The sequence below is a fragment of the Bison bison genome, unplaced genomic scaffold (genome assembly GCF_000754665.1).
Source record: "Bison bison bison isolate TAMUID 2011002044 unplaced genomic scaffold, Bison_UMD1.0 scf7180017864289, whole genome shotgun sequence".
Classification (NCBI taxonomy): Eukaryota; Metazoa; Chordata; class Mammalia; order Artiodactyla; family Bovidae; genus Bison; species Bison bison.
Window position 1 is genome coordinate 2,271,170 of NW_011494861.1, and position 19,957 is coordinate 2,291,126.

The following is a 19,957-nucleotide window of genomic DNA, read 5'->3' on the forward strand; positions in this document are numbered from 1 at the left end:
ACCCTGGAGACTGGGGGCAAGAACAGTGCGCACAGCGAATGTGCCAGGAGTGCTCAGTGCCAGAGACTGAGCTAGAGCTCCTCGTGGATTCTCTTATGAATCCCCACAGGGTTGCAGTACCCATTTTACAGAACAGAAAACTGAGGTGCAGAAAGGTTAAGTTACATGTCCAAAGGCCCACAGTTTCCAGGCAAGGAGGCTGAGGCTGCATCCCCTACCCTAGACTGGGGGAAGGGACAGGGTGGGCTTAGTTGGTATCTCTGTAGAAATTAGGGAAAAGGAGGCTTTTACCCAAGTCACTTTGCTTCTATGTCACAAAACTGTCATAGAAACAGTCAAACCTGAATGGCCACAGTGCAGATGACTGTGCCTCAGCTAGAGGGCTCTTGTGCAGTGCCCAACCTGAACCACCATACATGGAGACCCTGAAGCAAAGGTATGCATGGGAGAGCTAAGGAGTCCTTCCCAGACCTTAATCTGAGTTCCCTGCTGGCCTCTCATCTCCTTCCTGCCCCTCGTCTCACCATGGTCAAGTGGACACTGTCATGGACCCCTGACAGTCCTGCATTTGCATGCCCTGCACCAAGGCCAGACCCTCTATCATTCCCTAGTACTCCCAACCCAGACAGCCACTCAGGCCGGATTCCATTTGACCAATGTGCCCCCTGCCTTAACCCTGCTGGCTTGGCCCACAAGACCCCAAGCCCTCTACCTTCAGCTGTAGCAGCTTTGTACTGATCCAATCAACTTTGCACCTGGCTCGCTGGGTCTAAATACGGTTCCTCTCTCAAGATGAGAACCCAGAGGACATTTAAAGTGGTGGCTAAGAGCATGGGATCCAGAGTCAGATTACGGGGATCTAAATTTCCGCTCTGCTGCCTATTAAATGGATAACTTTGAGAAAGCTGCCCAGCCTCTCCAAGCCTTTGCCTCCTTGTCTACAGACATTTTACAAAACGGGTGAAATAAGAGGACCCAGCTCCTAGGGTCCCTGGGGATGGCAGTAAGATCTTGTACAAAAGCACTCTGCCCACTTTCTGGTACACAGTAGGTGATCAAATGTAACTATTAGACAGGAGTACACAGAAGTGCTAGCATAGGACGGGGCATACAGAAGGTGCTCAGTAGTGAATCACCAGGCTTCTGGGAGACAGGATGGTGTGCTGAATGGCCCCCCAAGGGTCTGCCATGGCTACTCCGTGACAGCAGGACACAGTCCCTGTGCCTCCCTCACCTGCCCGGCTCACCTGGCCTGGCAGGCACTCTCCAGCGGTGCCATGTAAAGGCTCCAGATGCCCAGGGCTGCAGGCATGGTGAAGAGCACTGCCAGCCAGCAGCAGGACACGATCAGAGACATGAACAGGCCGAAGTCGTGGACAGCCGGGATCTGGGGATGGAAAGGTGGGGGCGATGGGTGGGGATCAGGCCTGGAGCCCAAGGAGCCCAGGGACTCTGCAGCACTGGGCCCTGACCACCCCCAGACTGAGGCAGGATGCGAAGGCTGAGGCTGCGGGAATGAAGGCACCGGCCTAGGAGGATGTCAGATGGCTGGGCTGGAGCCAGGGGTGTGGCAGAGAGGAAGAGTCCAGCCTCTGGTCGACACTGCAGCCCTCTGCCCGGAACAGTGCCCAGCATAGAGCAAGCGCACCGTAACTCATTACAGGAAGGACAGAGGAAAACACACACTGTCAGAGCAGGGCACACGCTAGCAGAGGGGAACAGACAGCTGCCACAGGGTGTGCCCCAGGAGTGTCACGGGCACCTGCGCAGGGTGTGGCCGTCAGAAGGAAGCTGCAGCCAACAAGCACACAGGCCTTCCTTCACTGTCTGTGGAACACTTTCACAAGCATCTCATTCCATTCTCTGATGATCCACACGTGAGGAGAGTGAGGCTCACAGAAGTTAAACAAGCTGCCTAAGGTCACACAGCCAGAAAATGGCAGAGGAGGGATGGAAATCCAGCTCAGCTTGTTTTCTGGGCGTGGTTCTCTAGTAAAGTCTGGAGAATCCCAGAGCATCTAGTGGTTTCTAGACAGGATCCTCAGTCCAGGTCATAAGACCTCTCAGACTCAGACAGGCTCACTGCCTTTCAGGCTCTGCTGGCACCCAGGACCTGGCCTAGGATCCTTCTCTTAAGCCCAGCTCAGACAGGAAGGAGTGTGGGGCCAGCGAGAGGGAAGTGCATGTGAGGGATAACAATGCCGTATGCAGCTGGTGGGTGGAGAGGGCCCTGCACTGGGGTCAGGAGTCATGGGCAGGCTTACCATGTAGCAGCTGGGGGACCTTTGGAAACAACTGCTAAATGCCCTTCAGGGCTGAGAGTGGATTATCAGTAATGAGCATCAATAAGAAACACAATTTGTATCACTAGAATTCTCCCATTTGTTAAGTTCTGGTGACGGTGATTAGTAACAAAACATGGACTCTAGGGACGTGGCAAGTACCTTGAGGTGGAAGCTGCGTGGCCCCAAGAGAAGGGGTGGGTGGGAAGAGCGGAGACCAGGGTCCAGGTATGCATGGGCAGGGGTGGGGGGCAGGGGACGCCAGGCCAGGCTGGAGGGCTGGCTCCCACCTGGGAGAAGATGTTAGCCGCATAGGCGGCGGCCGTGGTCAGCGAGGTGAAGAAGGTGGCCTTGCCTGCCGTCTGGATGGTGTGAATCATCCGCAGTTGAGGGTCTTCCAGGTGGGTGGCCTGGCGGTAGGTGTTGATGAACACAAAGACGTCGTCCACGCCTATGGGAGGGGGCCGGGCCAGCTGGGTTACTCTGTTGTCTCCAGGTCAGATGCAACCTGGACCATGAACCCAAGACCCACTCTCATGCTGCACGGCCCCCTCCCTCACCAGAACTAGATCCTTTCCTCCAAATCTTCACCACCCCTCACCTTTCCCACCATGCTTAACCTTTCTTTACCCAGCATATCCACCCACTCCTTCCACCTCTGGGGGGTTCCACCCACCATATGCCCAGAATCACTCACCACTCATACTCTACCCACCCTCCACCCCAAGTCCAAGGCTCTGAGGTCTGAGAGAGGACTTTTTAGAGCCCCCATGGAAGCCAGACTTTGCATCCTGTAAAAGGCCCTTTGGGGGTCAAATTTCCAAGTGGGAGGCCCATTACCATGGCAACAGAATCAACTCACCGATGCCCACTATCACAAAGGCAGCCACCCCATTGAGGATGCCCAAGTACTGGATACCGAAGACCACGTGGTACAGGAAGAGCGCCACCAGGCAACTGAGGCCAATGCTGGCAATCCCAAAGAAGGACAGGAACACTGGGCAGGGCAAGAAGCACAGGGAATGGAGTGGGGGGACCCAACAGAACACAGACACAGACACAGTGTCTCTGGCCCTGGTTTGGTCCTGCCTCATACACCCCCATCCCCAGGGGCACCTTCACCACCCCATTTGAGCCCAGTATAGTTCTCTATGCAGAGAAGGTGCTGGGCAGGAGGCCTGAGTAGCAGATGAAGCCCTTGATGAGTAAGTCAGGTTGTTCATGGGCCCTCATCTTTGCAGAGCTTACTTCATATGCTAATAGGGAATCATTATATTTTTAACATCTGTCACCCAGTAAATTAGAGGTTCCATGGAGGCAAGAAGGCAATGGCACCCCACTCCAGTACTCTTGCCTGGAAAATCCCATGGACGGAGGAGCCTGGTGGGCTGCAGTCCATGGGGTCGCTGAGAGTCGGACACGACTGAGCGACTTTACTTTCACTTTTCACTTTCATACATTGGAGAAGGAAATGGCAACCCACTCCAGTGTTCTTGCCTGGAGAATCCCAGGGACGAGGGAGCCTGGTGGGCTGCCGTCTATGGGGTCGCACAGAGTCGGACACGACTGAAGTGACTTAGCAGCAGCAGCAGGAGGCAAGAAGTACATCAGTGATGTTCACTACTAGAACTCTGGCACCTGAGAGCATCTGGCACATAGTTGGTGCCCAGTTAATATTTGTTACATGGATGAGTGAATGTCTTTTCCATTTTTGAAGGTATGACCAATCTCTCATTCACTTGGCCAATGAAGAGCACCTCCTGTATACACAGAAAGCAGCAGCTAGGGTGCATGGGGAGAGGACAGTGGAAAAGTGAACTGGGAGTCTAATGGCAGCTGGGACTTTAAAACAGGCTAAGGGTGGGACTTCCCTGGCAGTGGTCCAGTGCTTGGGAAGCTACCTTCCAGTGCAGGGGATGCAGGTTTGATCCCTGGTTGGGGAACTAAGATCCCACATGCCACAGGGCAACTAAGTGGGTGTGTGGCAACTACTGAGCCCATGCGCTCTGGAGCTCACGCACCATCAACTAGAGAGCCCGTGAGCCACAACTATAGAGAAACCCATGAGCTGCAACAAACAATTTATACTGCAACAAAAGATCCCGCACGACACAATGAGGATCCCACGGTTCACAAGACCCGTTACAGCCAAATAAATAAATAATAAATTATAATAATAAACAGGCTAAGGAGTAATCCATAAAGTGTCCAATACTCCAGACTCCACAAAGCTTATCAACAAGAAAAAGACGGTCAAAGAACAAAAGGTTCAACTGTAGGAGGTCCTTGGGGAGCGGGCCCTGGGGCATGGCCCAGTCTGCCTCTGCACCTCAGTCACCCTGCCCAGGGTTAGAAGGTGATGTCTGAGCAGCTGTCCCACCGCCAGCTCTGATACAGTGGATTCAAGCCCATTTGCGGCATTCCCAAGCAGGAAGGCTTTGTCCAGAGAGAAGCACACTGGGAGGAACGAAAGGGCTGGCTCCATGCGGTGCTGCTGGAGAAACCGTACCTGAGCAGGAGGTGAGAATGTAGACGAGGGCAGCGATACAGCTGCTGCTGATGAAGGCCAGGAGCATGTCGTTGTTGAAGGTTCTGCGAACCTCATAATCAAAGAGGTCTGTGCCCCCATACAGGACCTGGACTTTGCTGGGAAGGGAGGACACAGAGGGAGGAAAGACAGAGTGGATCAGAGATGGAGGAGGACCACGAACCATATACCTCCTCAGTGGCTCTTTACCTTGGTTGTACATTATGGTCACCTGGGGGCTTTCAAGAATCCTGATGTCCAGGTCATACTCTAGACAAGTGAAACCAGCATGTCTCGGGTGGGACTGAATTATCAGTGAGGTTGAGATTGCTGCTCCACACAGATAATAGTCAATTATAGCTGAATTCTATGTCATTCTCATTATCCTCAATTCTCAATTGTTCGCAACAAAATTCTAAATTCAAATCAGCTTCCAGATACTCAAGTCTTACAGTGCTATTCAGTGCCCATTTAACAGAAGGTATTAGAAAAACTTAACCAGGTTGGTGAAGTTGATTTTTAAAATACCAAGAGGGGTGAGATCTGTTCCTGGTCAAGAGGAGTAACAAGATGAAATCTACATTTCCTCTCATGAAACTAACAATTAAAAAAAGAGAGAGAGAAAGAAAATACATGAAACAAGATTCTGGACATGACAACAAAGAACGGTGATCTCTAAGAGATAAATAAAATGGGCTTTATGGTCACTCTGACATACTGGCTTGAGAAAGCTTCCAGGCTTTGGTGCATCCTAATATATGGTGCAATGGTAAAGAGCCCACCTGCCAGAGCAGGAGACACAAGAGACACGGGTTCAATCACTGGGTCAGGAAGATCCCCTGGAGTACAAAATGGCAACCCACGCCAGTATTCTTGCCTGGAAAATTCCATGGACAGAGAAGCCTGGCTGGCTACAGCCCATGGGGTCGCAGAGACACAAATGAGTGAATGAGCAAGCAATATATGGGTTAACAGACATCTTAAAAGAGCCTGAAAGTTTCCCAAACTTGATGAAAATGATAAACCCCTTGATTCAAAAAGCTTGAGCAGCAGACCCCCAAGCACAAAAAATCGTGACTAAAACAACAATGCACATCATAATCAAATTGCTCAAAATAAGTGACCAAGATAAAATCTTGAAAGCAGACTGAGGGAAAAAGAGGAATGAAAGTAAGAATGACAGGAGATTTCTCTTCAGAAACAATGCAAGTGAGAAGACAGTGGAGCAAGATCCTTTACCGACTGAGGAAAAAAGTCAGCCCAGAATTCTATCATTTGAAATATATATTTCAAAAACAAAGGTAAAATAAAGATTTTTTTTTTCAGTATACAAAACCCAAATGAATTCATCTTCAGTACACCTTCATTACAAGAGATGTTAAAGGAAATTCTTCAGGGAGAAGGCAAATTATTACAAATGGAAGTACACACCTACACAAAGGAATAAAAAGGACCAGAGATGGTAACAGCATGAATAAGTGTGTAAAAATGTCTTATTACATAAATCTTTTAAAATGATGGCTGACCATTTAAACAGAAATAACAGTAATGTAGTGTGGGGTTTATAACATATATGAAAATAAAATATATGACAACAATAGTATAAAGGTCAGGAGAAAGGAAATGGTGGTATACTATTCATATATAGTATACACTATACACTATATATGAAGTTGGACTGCAAGGAGATCCAACCAGTCCATCTTAAAGGAGATCAGTCCTGGGTGTTCATTGGAAGGACTGATGCTAAAGCTGAAACTCCAATACTTTGGCCACCTCATGTGAAGAGCTGACTCATTTGAAAAGACCCTGATGCTGGGAGGGATTGGGGGCAGGAGGAGAAGGGGACGACAGAGGATGAGATGGCTGGATGGCATCACTGACTCGATGGACATGAGTTTGAGTAAATTCCGGGAGCTGGTGATGGACAGGGAGGCCTGGCATGCTGCAATTCATAGGGTCACAAAGAGTCGGACACAACTGAGTGACTGAACTAAACTGAACTGATACATGAAGTGGTTTAACATCATTTGAAGGTACACTGATAACTTAAGGATGTATACTATAAACCCTGAAAATGAGTTAAGTCGCTCAGTTGTTTTCCAACTCTTTGTGACCCGTGGACTGTAGCCCACCAAGCTCCTCCGTCCATGGGATTCTCCAGGCAAGAATACTGGAGTGGGTTGCCATTTCCTAAATTAAATATTTATAGCTAAAAAAACCCAAAGGAAATAAAATGGAATAATAAAAAATTCTCAGTCCAAAAGAAGGCAGAAGAGAGGGAAAAGGAGCTAAGAATATATGGGGCAAAGAGAATAAAATAAAATTGTCTTAAGTCTAACCATGTTAACAACATACTAACTGTAAAAGGTCTCAGTTTAGTTCAGCCCCTCAGTCATGTCCGACTCTTTGAGACTCCATGGACTGCAGTACTCCAGGCTTCCCTGTCCATCCCAGAGCTTACTCAAACTCATGTCCACAGAGTTGGTGATGCCATCCAACCATCTCATCCTCTGTCATCCCCTTCTCCTCCTGCCTTCAATCTTTCCCAGCATCAAGGTCTTTTCCAATGAGTCGGTTCTTCGCATCAGGTGGCCACAGTATTGGAGTTTCAGCTTCAGCATCAGTCCTTCCAATGAATATTCAGAACTGATTTCCTTTAGGGCGGACTGGTTGGATCTCCTTGCAGTCCAAGGGACTCTCAAGAGTCTTATCTAACACCACAGTTCAAAAGCATCAATTCTTTGGGGCTAAGCTTTCTTCATAGTCCAACTATCACATCCATACATGACCACTGGAAAAAGCAATTTTCTTGAAGAAATCTCTAGTCGTTCCCATTCTATTATTTTCCTCTATTCTCTGCATTGATCACTGAGGAAGGCTTTCTTATCTCTCCTTACTATTCTTTGGAACTCTGCATTCAAATGGGTATATCTTTCCTTTTCTCCTTTGCCTTTAGCTTCTCTTCTTTTCTCAGCTATTTGTAAGGCCTCCTCAGACAACCATTTTGCCTTTTTGCATTTCTTTTTCTTGGGGATGGTCTTAATCACTGCCTCTTGCAAAAGGTCTAAATATCCCAAATAAAAGGCAGAGGCAGTCAGATTAGATTAAAAAATCAAGACCCAGCTGCCTATAAGAAACTCACATTCAATGTTGACACAAATAGGTTAAAAATAAAAGTACAGAAAAAAGTACCATGCTGACATGAATCAAAAGAAAGCTGGAGTGGTTAAATTAATAATAAATGAAATAAATTTCAGAGCAAAGAATATTACTATAAATAAAGAAAGTCATTTAAAAATTATAAAGGGCTCAGTTCGTTAAAAGAATGCAACAATACTAATTGCTTTGGACCTAATAACAGAGTTTTAAAATACATGAAGCAAAAACTGACAGAAATTAAGAAAGAAATAGACAAACCTGCAATCATAGTTGGCCATTTCAAAATCCCTTTCTCAATAACTGCTAGAACAATTAGACAGAAGATCAGTATGGATACAGAAGACTTTAACAACACAATCAACCAACCTGACTTAATTGACATTTATAGAACACTCCACCCAATAACAGCAGAATACATTTAAGTGCATAGGCAACATTCATCAGGACAAACCACACTCTAGACCATAAATAAGACTCAGAAAATTTAGAATAACTTAAGTCGTAAAAAGTATGTTCTATGACCACAATGGAATTAAATTAAAAATTAGTGACAAAACACTATCTGGGAAATTCCTAAACATTTGGAGACTAACAAACTTTTAAATAATATAGGGATCAAAGAAGAGATCAAAAGGGAAAATTGAGAGTATTTGAACTGAGTGAAAATGAAAGCACATGTCAAAATGTGTGAGATGTGCTAAAATGACGCTTAAGGGGAATTTTATAGCAATAAACACCTGTATTAGAAAAGAATACAGTTTTCGAATCAATGACCTCAGCTTCTGCTGCAAGAAAGCAAAACAAGAGAAAATTATACATAATGTAAATGGAAGAAGGGAAATAATGTAGATCAGAGTATAAGTATATAAACAAACAGAAAGACAATAAATATCAAAGAAACCAAAATCTAGCTCTTTGAGAGGACCAATAAGATTGATAAATTTCTAGCCAGACTGATCATGAAAAAAGGAGATAAGACACACATGAAGGAGGTGATACCACTCATAAGGGAATATTTATTATGAATTACCTTGCACCAACAAAGGTCCGACTAGTCAAGGCTATGGTTTTTCCAGTGGTCATGTATGGATGCAAGAGTTGGACCATGAAGACAGCCGAGTGCTAAAGAATTGATGCTTTTGAACTGTGGTGTTGGAGAAGACTCGAGAGTCCCTTGGACTGCAAGGAGATCCAACCAGTCCATTCTGAAGGAGATCAGCCCTGGGTGTTCTTTGGAAGGAATGATGCTAAAGCTGAAACTCCAGTACTTTGGCCACCTCATTCTAAGAGTTGACTCATTGGAAAAGACTCTGATGCTGGGAGGGATTGGGGGCAGGAGGAGAAGGGGACGACAGAGGATGAGATGGATGGATGGCATCACCGACTTGATGGACATGAGACTGAGTGAACTCTGGGAGATGGTGAGGGACAGGGAGGCCTGGCGTGCTGCGATTTATGGGGTTGCAAAGAGTCGGACACGACTGAACGACTGAACTGACCTTGCACCAACAAATTTTTACCATTTAAATGAAATGGACAAATTTCATGAAATATACTACCAAAGCTTGTGTAAGAATATAGAAATAACTTTAAGAGCCCTACAAAAGTGTTAGTTGCTCAGTTGTGTCTGACTCTTTGCAACCCCATGGACTGCAACCCGCCAGGCCCCTCTGTCCATGGAATTCTCCAGGCAAGAATACTGGAGTGGGTAGCCATTCCCTTCTCCAGGGGATCTTCCTGACCCCAGGATCAAATCCGGGTCTCCCACATTATGGGCAGATTGTTTACCGTCTGAGCCACTAGGGAAGCTCTATATGTATATTTAAAAATTGAGTTTGTAGGGACTTTCCTGGCAATCCAGTGGTTAAGATTCTGTACTTTCATTGCAGGGGGCACAGATTTGATCCCTGGTTGGGAACTAATACCCTGCATGCTACATGGCATGGCCCCAAACATTTTTTTAATCAAAAAGAATTGAATTTATAGTTAAAACCTTCCCCTAAAGAAAACTCCAAATTCAGACAGTTGCATTGATAAATTCTACCAAACATTTAAGGAAGAATAATACCAGTTCCATACAAACCTTCCAGAAAACTGAAGAGAATATTTCCTACCTCATTCTTGAAGACATTTTGATATCAAAATCAAACAAAGATACTACAAGAAAACTACAGCCCAGTATCCATCATTAACATGCCAATGAACAAAGAATACGAATAGAATCTAACACTATATAAAAAGGATAATCCCAAGGGCGATCTGCCCCAAGAATGCAAGGATGGTTTAAACTTTAAAACTCAATTAATATAATTCATCATATTAAACTAAAAATGAAAAATGTATGTTCTCTCTCTAGATGCAGAAAAATATTTGAGATAAGTCCAATATTCATTACCGATTTAAAAAAATAACTTATCAGCAAATTAGGAATAGAAGGGAGCTTCCTTAACCTGATAAGTCACTTCAGTCGTGTTCGACTCTGTGTGACCCCATAGACGGCAGCCCACCAGGCTCCCCCGTCCCTGGAATTCTCCAGGCAAGAACATTGGAGTGGGCTGCCATTTCCTTCTCCAATGCATGGAAGTGAAAAGTGAAAGTGAAGTAGCTCAGTCATGTCCGACTCTTAGCGACCCCATGGACTGCAGCCTACCAGGCTCCTCCATCCATGGGATTTTCCAGGCAAGAATACTGGAATGGGGTGCCATTGCCTTCTCTGTAACCTGATAAGAGACATCTACAAAAACACCTACAGACTTCAGTCAGGGATAATGAAAGGTTGTCCATTCTCATCACTTTCATTCAACATTGTATTGGAGGTTCTAGCCAGTGCATTCAGGCAAGAGAAAGAAGTAAAAGAAATCCAAATTGGAAAGGAAGAAGTAAAACTATCTTTATTAGCAAAAGACATGATTGATTATGTAGAAAATTAAATAGAACCTATGAAAAAATTTCTAGAACTTATAAGGGAGCTTATCAAGGTCGCAGGACCCAAAGTCAATTATATTTCTATATATTGAGTTGGCCAAAACGTTCATCTGGGCTTTCCATGGTATTGTTGTTGTTCAGTCACAAAGTCTTGTTTGACTCTTTGTGAACCCATGGACTGTAGCACACCAGGCTTCCCTGTCCTTCGCTATCTCCTAGAGTTTATTCAAATTTATGTCCATTGAGTTGGTGATGCTATCTAACCATCTTATCCTCTGCCGCCCTCTTCTCCTTCTGCCCTCAATCCTTCCAATATCAGGGTCTTTTCCAATGAGTTGGTTCTTTGCATCAGGTGGCCAAAATATTGGAGCTTCAGTTTCAGCATCAGTCATTCCAATGAATATACAAGATTGATTTTTTTTTAGGATTTATTGATTTGATCTCCTTGCAGTCCAAGGGACTCTCAAGAGTCTTCTCTAGCATCACAATTCAAAAGCATAAATTCTTCAGCACTCAGCTTTCTTTATGGTCCAACCCTCACATCCATACATGGTATAGAAAAACCCAAAAAAACTTTTTGGTCAACCCAATACAAGCAACTAACAACTGATATACTTTCAACTAACAAGGAAATTTTTAAAAATATCATTTACAATAGAATAAGAATGTGAAATAGGGACAAATCTGACAAAAGATATCAGATTCACCAGGTTAATTGGTCATAAGACTCAATACTGTTAAGATGTCATTTCTCCTCAAATTGATCCAAGTATTTGACATAAACATAATCAGGATCCCAGTGGACTTTTATTTGGAGAAATGGATAAGCTGCTTCTGAAATTCACTGGAAGGGGATTCCCTGGAAGTCCAGTGGTTAGTTTTCTGTACTTCCATTGCACGGGGCATGGGTTCCAACCTGGTCAGGGAGTTAAGCTCCTGCATGCCACATGGTATGGCCCCCCCCAAAAAAAGAGAACCAACCATTAAGAAATAATAAATAAATAACACAAAATAAAATTCATAGGGAAATGTAAAGGCCCCAGAATAACTAAAATAACTTTGAAAAAGAACAAAAAGTTGGAAGACCAACACTTGGACAAGACATGGCATAAAGCTACCATAATCAAGACAGTGTAATACCAATGTGTAAATAAAATGTAAAAAATTGGTTGATGGAATAGAACAGAGTCCAGAAATAGACCCACATATATATAGACAAAAGACTTTTGTCCAAGATTCTAAGCCAATTCAGTGAAGAAAGAATGATCTTTTAAACAAATGATGCTGGAACAACTGGCTATCCATACAAAATAATAAATATCAGCATGTTATGCTATATATAAAGTATATGTAGTGTATGTCTTACACCATATACAAAGATGAACTAAAAATGGAATATCACAGAACTAAATGTAAAGCCAGTATTAAAATAGTCAAAAGATCTAAATTGTTCACCAACAAAGACAAATGGATGTCAAATAAGCATGTGAACATCACTAGGAAGTACGGAAATCCAAGTTAAAATCACAATGAGATATCACTACACAGAATGGCTAATTTAGACTTTTTAAAATGACCATGGACTTCCCTGGTGGCTTAGATGGTAAAGAATATGCCTGTAGTGCAGGAGACCCAGGTTCAATCCCTGGGTCAGGAAGAACCCCTTGGAGAGGAGTCTGGTGGGCTATGGTCCATGGGGTCACAAAGAGTTGGACAGAACTGAGTGACTAACACTTTCACTTTCAAACTGACCATATCAAGTGTTAGAGAGTTTGTGGAGGAACTGGAATTCTTATACACTGGGTGAGAATGTAAAATGGTACAATTAATTTGGAAAACAATCTGACAGTTTCTTAAAAAGTTAAACTCACATGGGGACTTCCCTGAAGTTCATTGGTTAAGACTTTGCCTTCCAGTGCAGGGGGTGTAGGTTCAAGCCCTGGTGGGGGAGCTCAAATCTCACAGACCATGCGGCCAACAAACCAAAGCATAAAACAGAAGGAGTATTGTAACAAATTCAAAAAAGATTTTAAACAAATGATCCACATAAAAAAATCTTAAAAAAAAATACATTCATGTTTTTTTTTTTTAAAGTTAAATATACACCTATCATATGATCTAGTCATACCACTCCCAGATATTTATCTGAGACAAATGAAGGCATTTGTTCACACAAAGGCTTTGTAGCATCTCTATCTACAATAGCCAAACCTGGAAATAACCCAAATACCCATAAACAAGTGAGTGGATGAACAAAAGGTGGCATCTCCACACAGTGATACTACTTAGCACTTAAAAAGAATAAACTGTCAATACATGCAACAACATGGATACAGTTCAAAACAATTAGGCTGAGTGAATGAGATCAGTCAAAACTGTGCATTCTATATGATGTCATATATACAAAATCAGAAAATGAAAACCAATATATAGTGATAGAAAAGAGAAAGTGGTCCTGGGGAGGAATGGGAAGGAAGGTGAGGCAGGATGGAGTGACTGTCAAAGGAACATGAGTAAACTTCTGAGGGTGATGGATCCATTCATTAACTTGATTGTGATAAAGGTTTCATAGTGTATACATGGGTCAAAACTAATCAAATTGTAAACTTTAAATATATGCAGCTAGTGAATATCAACTCAAAGCTGTTTTAAAAAGTCAAACAGGACACTTAAAAAAATGTAGAAAAGATCTTTGGATTGACTACTTTTTTGAATTAAATTCAACAAAGGGTTAATTGAGCTTTCATTAGAATAGAAAACTGAAAGTTTGGTCAATTGTTCATTCATTCATTCATTTGTATAGCATTTATAGAACACTTTCTAGGTTCTAGGTCCTCTTTTAGTTTCCAGCTATAAAAAGACATAGGCCCAAACTTCTACTCTTGAGTAGAAAGGAATAGCTCATGCAAGACCAATATTCCTGCTTAGAACTACTAAGAAATCAAATAAAACTGAGAAATCATCTATTTGATGATATTAGAGATTTCCTGAAGCAATGAAACTAGAGAGCTGAGACTCTAGAAAGGGAAGAACCTACAAAAGATAAGCTTCCCTTCTACAGCTGTGTTTACCCTGGAGGTATCTGCTAATTCTGAACACAGGCAGGAGGCTGAAAATCTAAGCAGGGAGTCAGAAAAACTAGCAGAGCTGTGGGTAGAGACTTGCAGACCAGCAAAGCATAAAACCAGTTTCTTCTGCAGCACTTCTGCCAAATACTGGGGCAGTCTAGAGTATGAGGCTACAAACTTAAGCAGAAAGCCTCAGAAAAACCAGAGAAGAGATATTTTTAGCTCTTTTGAGAGACAAAGCTTAGGGTTTGGAACATGTCAGGGGAAATGGGCTCTGCAGAATACACTAGGCTCTCAGGTGAAAATCCTGGAGAACCAAGGGCAAACTAGAGGTAGGCTGTGACTTTTCAGGACTACAAACCAGCCTCAACTCTGTGTATCTGCTGTTTGTTTAAGGTGATCAGCCACAACACCATCTGCCTAGTGGAGGGAAAGATAAACTTTCTCTGGAAGAAATAACATCATCTGGACCTCTATGTTTTTACATACAATATTCATTACTCAGTAAAAATTACCAGGCATACCCACAGGCAAGACCACATGACCAAAAACCAAGTGAAAGAACAGACCACAGGGAAAAAACCAAAAGATATCCATAATAACCTGAGCTGGTAAAGAATTGGTCTGCAATGTGGGAGACCTGGGTTCAATCCCTGGGTTGGGAAGATCCCCCAGAGAAGGGAATACTCCAGTATTCTGGCCTGGAGAATTCCATGGACTGTATAGTCCATGGGGTTGCAAAGAGTTGGACGTGACTGAGCTACTTTTACTTTCATCCATAATAATCTAACTTAATATGCTTCAGAACACAGAGGAGAATATGCACCAAATAAATTAAATGGTGAAAAATTTCACCAAGGATTTAGATCTATAATAAAGAATTACTGGAAATCCTCAACAGAAAAACATTAACTTTGAAATCTCAAGAGATATTAAACATCAAATTAGATACAACGGAAGACAGGATCAGTGAATTGGAATATCTAAACCAAAACATGCAAAGCAAAGAAAAACCTGAGAACATATGGGACTCATATAAGATAAGCTATAGGAATGTATTGTACAGCATGGGTGATATAGCCAATATTTTGCAATAACTGTACATGGAGTGTAACTTTTAAAATTATATTAAAAAATTTTAATTAAATTTTTAAAATGAAGAGAGCAGCATGCTGATTACCCAGACTCTTCAGCTTATCTTTCCAGCTCCCATATTTTATTATCATAGTCATAAATAAAAGAAAACACATGAGACTTTGAAAATATCTAACATTTATGTAGTTAGAATCCTTAAAGGAGATAGGACAGAGAATGGGGTAGAAGCAATATTTGAAGTCATAATAGCCCAGAAATTCCTAAAAGTGATGAGTTATATACCAGCAGATTCAAGGTCTGTGCACCTCAAGCAGAACAAATACAAAGAAAACCGTATCAAAATACAGTAGTAAGATTGTTGAAACCAAAAACAAAGAGAAATCTTAAAAGTAGCCAGGGGAAAAAAAAGACAATTGTTCAAAGGGGCAACAAAAAGATTTACAGCTGACTCCCCCCCTCCAAAATGATGAAAGTCAAAACACAATGGACTGATATCTTTTAAAGTATTAAAGAAAATAACTGTAAATTCTATACCAGAAGAAATATATTTCAAAAATGAAAGTAAAATAAAGATGCCTTCTAGACAAACAGAGAATTTATCACTAGCAAACCTGCACTAAAAAAAAATACTAAAGAGAATTCTTCAGATACAAGAAAAATGATCCCAGAGGGAAACATGAAATTGTAGAAAGTAATGAAGAGCAACAGAAAACATAAATATGTGAGTAAATATGGATTCTGACTGAGTAAAATAAAAATGTAATGTCTTATGAGGTTTAAAATGTATATAGAATTAAAATGCATGTAACAATAAGGCAAAAGACTGAGGGGGTATAAATGCAATGAATGAGTTCTAAGATTCTGGTATTATCAGAGAAGCAGTAAAAGTGATAATTTGTAGTATTCTTTGTAATAAGTCAAGATGTATGTTGTCATTTCTCAGGTAACAAGTAATAGACTGATTAAAAAAAAAAAGATTTTATTGATCTAAAGGCATTAACGTCAAGACTACAGAGGCCCTGGTTATCACCATTCCTATGAAGCTCTAGGGCGATGGTAAGGGAAAGAGAATTGTTTTTTTTTAACCCAGGACAGGGGTTTTGTCTCAGCAGCTGAATGTATTAAGCAGAAGTTAACTGCCAGCCCTTCCCAGATTCCCAACCCAGCCAAGGACCATTCCCTAAGGTACCTCCATCCAGCCAGCCACCCATTCATTCCTCAGACAAAGAGGTACTGTGCTAGGGGCTACGCCTACAGAAAAGGAAGCAGTAACAATCCCAGTCCTCAACAAACTCACACTCTACTGAGAAATAATTAAACCAGAACTTTTTCAGACTTATATATCCAAATAAGTCACCTGCAAACTCTATAGGTCTGGGAAAAGCCTTGATATTCTACATTTTTAACAAGTCTCCAGGTGATGTTAATGCTAATTCAACTTGCACTTTGAATGACAAGGAATTAAAAAAGTAAAATACAGAGTGACAAGCACTATGACGAAATTGAGGCTCAGAGAGGTGAAACAGCCCGTTGAAACTCCCATCCAGGTGGAGTAACTGGGATCTGACCCCAGATATATCTTACTACAAAGCCTGTGCCTGTCTTATGGAGAAGCAAAGAGTCTGTGGAAATGGGTATGGTGATAATTTAATGCAATCTCAAGTAAAAAAATAGCCAGGTTGGATCTTAGTAGATGAACAGGGGTTTGCCTGGCAATGAAGCACAGCTGCAAGAAGACTCAGTACAGCAACTGCTGTAAAAACACATAGCGCTAGGGCACTGCATTAGAAACCCTGGATTTTAATCCCATTCCACCACTGATGAGCCTCAAAACTTTTGACAGTTTACTTAATTGTACTGTGCCTCAGTTTCCTCATCTATAGGATGGAGAAAATCCTAACAGCTCCTCTCTCGTCAGGCTGGTGTAAGAATTAAGTTAGATGGTGTGTATAAATGGCTTAGGACAGTATGTGGCACAGGGCAAGCACAATAAATGTTAGCTTTGATTATTACAGTAGCTGTTCAATAAAGGAACGAGGGTCTTTCAGACAGAATGATTCCTCCTGTGCCAGGGGTTGACTTGTCAGGGCAAGAGACTGAAAGGCATTGGAGTTATTACCCCGCAGGACTGACAGATGAACTATCAAATGATTTTACCTGGTGGGGAGGGGCCCAGTTGTTTCTCAGACACACATCCCAAGGACTGGAAGACAATCAGAGCACCTACTGCCCAAAATCTCTGTCACATCTCTTAACTCATCTCCTTCTAATGACCGCAGAAGGGTAGCAGGACTCATCATTCCCATTTTAGCAGTAACAGAGGCCCAGAGAAGTGAAGTGACTTGGCCGCTATCTCCTTGGATAGTAAAGGCAGAGAGGAACTCCTTACTCCCTGGTTAATACTCTTTCCAGAAAGCCTTCTAGCACCATTGCAGGAGAAAATCAATACCCAAGACCTCCAGGGCAGAAGTTCTCCAAAGCTGTCATGTTCACTAACCATTAGCACTGATCAAGAAAAGCGTCCTTTCATCTGTCAGAGTGATGATGAGGATGTATCTGGCTCTGCCTCTGATTTGAAAAGAAAGACTTCCAGGGAAAAGGTTGCAGAAGGGGATCTGGGATGTATGAGAAAGAACCACCTGGAAACCAATTCCCTACCTTAATACAGCCCTTTCCTGGTTCAAACAAGGACAGGCACACATCAGATGCAGCTGGACTGCCTACCTAGTGGACTGCTTGGCCAGCATGGCCACATAGGTGACCACAAAGCTCTGAAACTTAGCCCGCTGCTCCTCCCAGCGATCGTCCACAGAGTAGTAGTTGGGCAGGGGTGCTCCAAAGAGGATCTCGCTGCGTAGGAGGGAGCTCTTGAGGTTTTCTGCGGAGAGGCCCTCGTCCACGTACCAGTAGAACTCTGGGTGAGTCATGGCCAGCTCTAGGGAGCCTGCAGGGGCAGGGGTCAAGAGGTCCAAGGAGCTCAGTAAGTCAGCTCCCACAAACCTTCCATCAGGGTCATCCTGCCCTCCTGAACATCTCACCCCCTTTTTAAGGAAATGGAAAACTGTCCCAGCTTGGGCTGCCTCCAACTGTCTCTAACAGGACAGAGGGATGGTTTAGAGAAATCACTGCTGCCCAAAAAGAGCAGCCCCCCAAGATCTGCTCAGGCGGCTCCCACTAAGTTTACACCTTCATTTCAGCTTGAACTTCACCTAATACCAAGGCTCAGTCTCTGCAGTCCTGTAACTCCTTCCCATCCCAGTCCCACCTTCATCTACTTAGAACCCTGCCATGTCCCCCTTAAAAGACATACCGAAGCTCTGCCCCCACAGCCAGCCTCTGTCCCCTCCCCATCCTTTCTCAACTCTCATCCCTAATGTACCTCAAACGAATCCACCTTGATCTTCCTGCAACCTCAGCCTCTCTCCAAATGCCCAGTGCTCTGTAACCACATGCCAGCTCCCCTCTAACCAACGTCATGCCCCAGCCCCAGCCCAAGCTTTATCTAACTCTGGGCATAGCGTAACTCCCAATCTCCATCAATCTAGGTATGCACCTCCTTCCTTGCCTCCCTCAGATCCCATCTCACACCCAACCCTCTCCCTGCCCTTCTTCAATAAATGGCCTGCAGGCCTGCCCAGCACTCAGCTCCAGCCTGACTCCACTTCACAGCCAATTCCAACTCCATCCTCTTACCAACCTGGAGAGTACTGCAGAGTCAAGCCTTCTTTAACCTCCAAGCCCCGCCCCCACCTCATTAACCATGCCACTTCATCCCAAGCCCCACCTATTCTCAGTCTCCACCCCTCACAAGCCCCGCCTCCAGGGTCCTTCAGACCAGGTCCCTATAGGCCCCACCCCAGCCCACCTAGGGCTGCTCACCCCGGATGTCGGCCAGGTCCTGGCCCATGCCATCATAGTAAATCTTGCCACCCCTCTCAGTGGGGAAGAAGTAGGTCATGAGTGAGCTGGGCGGGGAGCAGTAAGAGTAGGAGCCGAGCGGCAGGTCCTTGAGCACTTCATGGGGCTTCCAGCAGAACTCCCGGAAGCCCGGGTGATCCATGATCTTGCGCTCAATCTCGTGGATTGTGACCAGCCGCTCACTAGTGAAAATGTTGCGCTCGGCGTCACCACGTGCCAGGAAGATGAGCTCGATGCGCCAGTGCGCATGCGTCTGGGTGTTGGCGCTCACATAGGAGCGTGAGTAGTCCCAGCGTGAGGCGCCACGGCGGGCACGGTTCTGATTGGCCGTGGCTGCTGTGGGGGGCGGGGAACTGGGTGGACGTCGCCCACTCGTGTCTGGCCCCAGGTTTATCGGGGCTTCACTCTGGTTGGCTGCCGGCCTCTCCAGGGGTGGAGCCTCTCGCCGTAGACGCCCGCTTCGATTGGCTGTTGGCTTCTGGGCGGTGGCGGTGTGCCACAACAAGCCGTTCTGTGTAGCTACAGCGACCACCGTGTGTGGGCTGCGGGCGGCCGGCCGCGAGCGGTTCCCTAGATGTAGCTGCTGCAACTGCTCTGTGATGAGGCGCTGAAGTGTCTCAGAAGTGAAGTCGGCCAGGTCGCGTCGGTTGCGCCCCCAGGACCCAAACTGGGATTTGAGCGCCAGCGCGAGGGCGTCAAAACGCTGGGAGGCCTCATGGTTGCGGATCTCAAAGGCATTGTAGGAGATGTCAATGTCCAGTGGCGGGTAGTAGAGGAACATGAAGGCTGACAAGGCCATGGGGATGCTGCAGCCCAGAAAGAGCACCAGCCCTGCACAGCACGGATTGGTGAAGGCCCAGCCCAGGGTACTCCAGAAGCCCGAGGCTGGGGGCCGGGACGGCAAGGTCCAGCGCCGCCAGCAACACTGCCTCCCTGCTCCAGCGTGGGGCCCCAGCTTCTTCTGGCCCCTCCTAAACGCC

The 19,957-nt window shown here is 44.6% G+C and overlaps 1 protein-coding gene across 1 annotated transcript in view; it reads right to left on the reverse strand.

The window, feature by feature from the left end:
- PTCHD2 (patched domain containing 2) overlaps positions 1 to 19,957 on the reverse strand; it is a 36,737-nt gene that overhangs the window by 16,606 nt on the left and 174 nt on the right. Inside the window, exons 2-7 of the mRNA XM_010849893.1 lie at positions 18,939 to 19,946; positions 17,784 to 18,003; positions 4,792 to 4,928; positions 3,145 to 3,279; positions 2,573 to 2,733; positions 1,248 to 1,387 (exon numbers count right to left, since the gene is read on the reverse strand). Of these exons, the coding sequence (XP_010848195.1) occupies positions 1,248 to 1,387; positions 2,573 to 2,733; positions 3,145 to 3,279; positions 4,792 to 4,928; positions 17,784 to 18,003; positions 18,939 to 19,946 (1,801 nt within the window). The remainder of the gene's footprint in view (positions 1 to 1,247; positions 1,388 to 2,572; positions 2,734 to 3,144; positions 3,280 to 4,791; positions 4,929 to 17,783; positions 18,004 to 18,938; positions 19,947 to 19,957) is intronic.